We start from the raw sequence: 6428 nt of genomic DNA, 5'->3' as shown, positions 1-6428 counted from the left end.
CCCCCTCCCCGTCCTGCAGAGCCCGCCGGGGCGGGCGGCCCCGGACTACATTTCCCATCGCCGCCGCGGCCGGGGGCGGTGCGGGGCGGTGCGGGGGGCGCGGAGCGCAGGCGGAGGCGCGGAGCGGCGCAGGGGCGGCGGGGCCCGCTCGGCCCGGCTCGGCTCGGCTCGGCCCGGCCCGGCTCGGTGCCGGGCGGGGATGCGGGAGGGGCGGCCCGCGGCCCCCGGCCCCGCTGCCCGCCCGCACCGCCCGCACCGCCCGCACCGCCCGCACCGCCGCCACCATGAAGAAGCATTCAACCGCATGCGCCAGCTCGCCAACCAGAACCGTGGGCAGGTAGGGATGGGGATAGGATGGGAAGGGTATGGGGATGGGACGGGGATGGATTGGGGATGGGGATGGGGATGAGGATGCGGATGGGACGGACCCTGCCTGCTCCCTGCCCAACCCACCGCCCCCATCCCGCACCCTGCCTGCCTCCTGCCTGTCCCGCCTGCCCCACCGCACCCGCACCTGCCCGTTCCCTGCCTGCCCCACCGCCCCGATCCATCAACCTGCCTGCCTCCTGCCCGTTCCTGCCTGCCCCGCTACCCCAACCCAACACCCTCCCTGCGCCCTGCCTGCCCCACTGCCCCAGTCCCATGCCCTGCCTGTGCTCTGTCTGCCCCACTGACCTGATCCTGCACCCTCCCCATGCCCCTGCTTCCTGCTCTGTCCGTGCTCTGCCAGCCTCACTGCCCTCATCCCACTCTCCACCTGCACTGTCTTCCCTGCCCACTCCCTGCCTGCCCCACTGCCCTGATTCTGCAGCCCACCTGTGCCCTGCCTGCCCAGTGCCACTCCACAATACCCACTCCCTGCCTGCCCCACTGCCCCTAATCCCACAGCTTACCTGCTCCCCTGCCTGCTCCCTGCCTGTACCCTGCCACCCCCTACCCCTGCCTGCTCCCTTGCTCCCTGCCTGCCCCACTGCCCCTGATCCTGTGCCTTGGCTGCTCCCTGCCAGCCCCACTGCTCCATCTCCCTTCCTGTACCCTGCCTGCTCCCTGCCCTCTTCCTATTGCCCCTGTTCCTACCCACACTCTGCCATCCTACTGCCCCTGTCCCTCAGCTTGCACCCTGCCTGCCCCACAGCCTTCCTGCTCCCTGTGTGCCCTTGCCCTGCTGCCTGCATCTTGCCTGCTCCTTGCCTGCACCCTGACACCCTCTGTCCTCACCTTGCCCCATTCCCTGCTCCCTGCCTGCCCTGATCCTTGCCTGCCCCATTCCCTGCTCCCTGCCTGTCCCACTGCCTGCCTGCCCTACTGCCCCTATGCCCACCTCCCCTCCTCCCTGCCCATTCCCTGCCTCCTCCCCCACTTGCACCCCTTGCCCCACACCCTGCCTGTTTGTTAACCCCTGCCTGACCCACTGCACCCACCCTGCCCTGCTGCCCCCCTTGCCCCTGTCCCACATCCTACCCCCTTTACCCACTGCTCCCTGCCCACCCCACTGCCCCTGTGCCCACCCCTCACCTCCTCCCTACCCATTCCCTGCCTCTTCCCCTGCCTGCAGCCTGCCTGTTTGTTAACCCCTGCCCGACCCCCTGCACCCACCCTGCCCTGCTGCCCCCGTTGCCCCTGTCCCACACCCTGCCCCCTGTGCCCACTGCTCCCTGCCTGCCCATCCCCTGTACCAGGGCCGGGCTGCAGGAACACCCTCTCTCCAGACCCCCCGATGCTGTGGGGTGCCCCAGTGTGCTGCCCCCCAGCACCCCTGGCTGGCTGTGGGGCCAGGGCCACATCAGGGTGTGGATGAAGGGGCTGTGCCCATGGGAGTGCCTGTGTGCGCCGGAGCATGGCCAGGCCCGGGATTTGATCGTGCCTGTTGTGTAATTCCTGGAGATTTTGCAGCGAGGGGGGGGAAAGGAGCGAGGGAGAGGATTTGTTTATTTTTTTCCTTCCCATGGTGGCACTGGGGCACCAGCACAGCCGGAGCATCGGGATCAGCATCCCTTTCCAGATCTGAGGGCTTGGGATTTCCGCTGGCATCCCCTGCATCCCCCTCTCTGTGTCCCCCATGGCAATGGGGGGACATCCTGCCAGCTCGGGGCCCATTGCCAGGCTGGGGGTCAGGCTGCTGGCACGTGGCACGGGGTGGGATGGCAGCAGGCACCACTGTGGGGCTGTGGCAGCAGTGCAGGAACGTGTGGGAATGTGATTTGGGAGCGTGCTGAAGGAATCCGGTGTGGGAACGCGGTGTGGGAACAGTGCGGGAGCAGAGTGGCAGGAACATGGTGCAAGAATGTGGTGAGGGAATGTGGTTTGGGAGCGTGCTCCAGGAATCTGGTGTGGGAGCATGGTGTGGGAATCTGGTACAGAAGTGCAGTGTGGTAACATAGGGTAGGAGCACGGTGTGGGAATGTGGTGTGGGAGCGTGGTGTGGAATCACAGTACAGGGAATGTGGTGCGGGAGTGCACTGCTGGAGCGTGGCGTGGGATCATGGCACGGGCAACATGGCACAGGGAATGTGGTGTGGGAGCATGGCATGGGATCACAGTACAGGGAATGTGGTGCGGGAGCGTGGCATGGGATCATGGCACAGGGAACATGGCACAGGGAACATGGCACAGGGAATGTGGTGCAGGAGTACAGTGCTGGAGCATGGCGTGGGATCATGGCACGGGGAACATGGCACAGGGAATGTGGTGTGGGAGCATGGCACGGGATCATGGCACGGGGAACATGGCACAGGGAATGTGGTGTGGGATCACAGTACAGGGAATGTGGTGCGGGAGTGCAGTGCTGGAGCGTGGCGTGGGATCATGGCACAGGGAACATGGCACAGGGAATGTGGTGCGGAAGCACGGTGCGGGAGCGTGGTGTGGGAGGGTGGCACAGGGAACATGGCCCGTGCATCACGCTGTGGGAATGTGGTGCGGGAGCGCCGAGGGAGCAGCGCTTGCCTCCCCTGGGGGAGCAGCAGTAGGAGGCTGGTCTGGGGACAGAACGTGTGATTTTCTCCAGGTTCGCTCTCCGGGCGCCCCGAGGGGGTTTGCTGTGTCTCCGAAGGGGTTTGGCACATCTGCCCCCCGCACGGGAGGGGTGTCCCCACGTCCCCCCACGCCCGCGGGGAGCCGTGAGCCGGGCACCGCGCACACGCCCGGCCTCAAAATGGTGCCGCTGACACGGCGAGGAGCATCCTCCTTCCCGCATCCCCCGGGAACGCGGGGGCAGTGCCGGCTCCCTGCAGCCCAGGGAACGGGGCCAGCGGCCGGGGGCTGCTAAACCCCTAATCCTCTTAGGGCTCCCTGCGACGCCGGCTCGTGACGGGCAGTGGGAGGCTCCGGCGGTTCCCGGCTCGTCGGCTGCCTGCAGAGCTGCCCCTGCTGCCAGAACCTCCGGGCTGGGATGAATGTGGGGAATGCGGCTCCCTCTTTGCTGGGATGGGACAGCTGGATCCTTCTCAGGGCTCAGCAGGAGCTCGGGGACCGTCCTCTTCCTCAGCCCTGCTCCACTGGTCCCCATCTCGAGCACGGGCTGATGTTTATCCCTCTTCCCACTGTGCAGTCCTGAGCAGACCTCTCCAGACAGCTGGAAGTCAGGAGTAATAGATAGGATTAAGGAACAATAGATGAAAATAGAGAATAATAAAAGGAAGTAGGGAATAATACATGCAAATGTGGAATAACACGTGCAAATGTGGAATAAGACATGCAGATGTGGAATAATATGTGCAAATGAGGAACAGTTAATGGAAATGAGGTATAATTAATAGAAATAAGGAATACTAGATGGAAATAAGGAATAAAAGTGGAAATAAGGAATAATAAGTGGAAATAAAGAAGAATAATAGAACCCTGGTGTTTTGTCTCCCTTGGGAAAGGCTCGCTGGGGTACCTGCACCATAACTCTCTGGGGTCTGAGGGGTGGCCCCTCCTGCTTGTCACCAAACCCCAGTGGGCCACCATCACCCTGCAGTGACAGTGCCCCTGAGTCTGGGGCTGGGGTCAACCAGGGTGGATGCTGTCCTGGGGCTGGGGTCTGTGCTCATGTGGAGGTTGTGTCTTGGGGGCAGATGGGAGCCTTGGGGGCAGTGGTGGCATCCAGCTGGTGTATCTGTGTCACTTATCCCAGCAGCTCCCAGAAGATCCCGTTGGTTCCCCCCCTAACACAGCAGGGAGGCTGGGGGGACACTGGGGACAGCAGGGACATCTGCCCAGCCATCCTGAGGGCTGGGCAGAGCCAAGTCCCAACCCCTGGTGGCTTTTCCTACTTTTGGTGGTGCAATTTCTGTAAAAACTGGAAGAAAATAGGCAGGTGAAGGGAAAACCCTTTCCATGGATCTGTCAGATGCCAGAAGGGGACAGGCAGGAAGGAGCAACCCTTTGCCCCTAGGGTGGGGGGAGTGAGAGACCATCTGCAGCCAAGGGACAGGGGTCACCCACAAGGATCAGGGTTAATGTTGGGGTCAAGATGAGGGTCAGGATTAAGATTAGGGTCAAAAAGAGGGTTTGGGTCAGGATTAGAGTTAGGGTCAAGGTTAATGTTAGGGTCAGGGTTATAGTTAGGATCAGGTAAGGGTTAGAGTCGGGATTAGGTTTAGAGTCAAGGTTAAGGTCAGGATCAGGATAAGGATGAGAACTGGATTTGGGGTCAGGGAAGGGTCAAGATCAGCATTAGGGGGCCAGTGAGGACCTCCTGACTCCCCTGGAGAGAGCACCAGCCCCTCAGGTGCTGGGGTGCCCAGTTTGTGTGACAGGACCAGCCGGAGCATCCCCACGCTCTGCTGGGCCCTGAGCACAGTATTTATTTGATTTTATTATTTTATTTTAATTTAATGTTATTTTATTTTATTTTATTTTACTCTGGTTTACTTTGTTTTATTTTGTTTTGGTCATTTCACTAATAGAAAGAGCTGGGGATGCTCAGCCCAGCCCAGCCTGTGCTTGGTACCCGACCTTGGGGACAATTGTTGTACCCAGTCTGAAAAGGGCCATAATATTTATCTCCATGGGCTGGAAAAAGGAAAGAGAAGAGAAATCAATAAGTGGCTGTAAAACACTCTGAGGTTGTTTCTTGCAAAGTGCTTTCATTTTTATTTGTGTTTATTTATCCATCCCATCAGGGACTGATCTGGTGGGAGCTCCACCCTGGCTCTGAGGTGATGGGGTGATGGCACGAGGGTGTTGCCACCCACTCCAGCGGCCCAAACAGCCCTGTGAATTTTCCAGAATTGGCTCAATATGGAGGTTTTTTCCTTTGGGATTAAAACAGGCACTTGCAGCCACGTGCAGCTGGGTTCCCAAACAGCACAGTGGGCATGGAGGACACCAGGGATCATGGCAGCAGCTTGGAGGGGTTGGATTTTTCCTCCTAGTCCTTCCTGAACATCTCACTCTGTATTCCCATTCCTGGGGGGGGGGGGGGAAGCTGTGGCATTTTGGTCTGGATGGCACTTTGGTGGCTCTCAGGGCAGATGTTTTTCCCAGCACCAGCACTTGCACATCAGTACAAAGCCTCTAAACACTGAGGGTTTATTCTTGGTGCAGCAAGAATATTCGGCAAGAAATAAGGACATTTTATTCCGCTTGTACAAACAAGGACAGAGGGAATGGAAGCACCACCTGGGATTTCTTCCGATGGGATTTGCAGGAGGGAGCAACACCCTTAATAGCTGGGCTCCCCCATCTGCACTTTGGGTGCCAGTGACTCTCTGTCAGCAGACCCCCTGGGAATTTTGGCCCTGCCGCAGCATCCCCGCAGCCCTGGGGATATTTTTATCCTCCTCACCAGGCAGCAGCTCCAGCAAACTGGAATATTCATGGAGCAGGCTGAAGGTTTTGTCCCTACTCCAGCAGCCTCAGGGCTCTTCGCTCTGCAGGGGCTTCTCCATGATTTCTAAATCAGGATCAAAGCCCGGTCAGGATGCGACCCCAGGGCGGGATGTGCCAGGAGCCAGGAGCTTCCTACATCCTGTGCTGAAGACACAGAGAGCTCACAGCTGGGAGAAGGGCAGGAGATGAGGAGGAGTCTTGCCTTTAAAACTCTGTCCCCCATTTTGCTTTGATTCCTTTGGTTTTCCCAGCTGTGGGCAGAAGGATGATGGAAAGCTGGACCAGCCTTCCCTGCCTGTGTCATCCTGCTTTTTCCAGCCTGGCTCGGCCAAAGGCGGGCAAGCTGCCAGGGGCTGAGCCCTGGCACTGGGACTGCTGGGTGGACATCACTGCCTTCAGGTGCAGGTCTGGGACATGGGGACTGTCACAGCGTGTCACCCACGGGCAGGACCAGCCCAGGGAGTGCTGGAGGAGGCGGCAGCGGGGCCGTCTCACTGCGTCTCACTGGATGTTGCCGTCGGGAGTTTCTCCCTGAGGGATCTGACGCAGCGATTTGAGGATATAATATTTGATGTTTTGCTTCTTTGCCTGCTAAAAAGGCACCGGGAAGA

General features: G+C 60.0%; 1 protein-coding gene across 2 annotated transcripts in view; it reads left to right on the top strand.

Annotated features, from left to right (window-relative positions):
- Positions 1–201: 201 nt before the first annotated feature.
- The window catches only part of ARHGAP44 (Rho GTPase activating protein 44), a 29686-nt gene continuing 23459 nt past the window's right edge, over positions 202–6428 (top strand). For both annotated transcript variants that reach the window (XM_032707003.1, XM_032707002.1), the window contains exon 1: positions 202–337. In XM_032707003.1, the coding sequence (XP_032562894.1) occupies positions 285–337 (53 nt within the window). In that variant the 5' untranslated portion in view covers positions 202–284. The remainder of the gene's footprint in view (positions 338–6428) is intronic.

This window comes from Chiroxiphia lanceolata, chromosome 19 (genome assembly GCF_009829145.1).
Source record: "Chiroxiphia lanceolata isolate bChiLan1 chromosome 19, bChiLan1.pri, whole genome shotgun sequence".
NCBI classification, from domain to species: Eukaryota; Metazoa; Chordata; class Aves; order Passeriformes; family Pipridae; genus Chiroxiphia; species Chiroxiphia lanceolata.
Note: the sequence above shows the minus strand (reverse complement) of the source record. Positions and strands in the feature narration are given on the sequence as shown.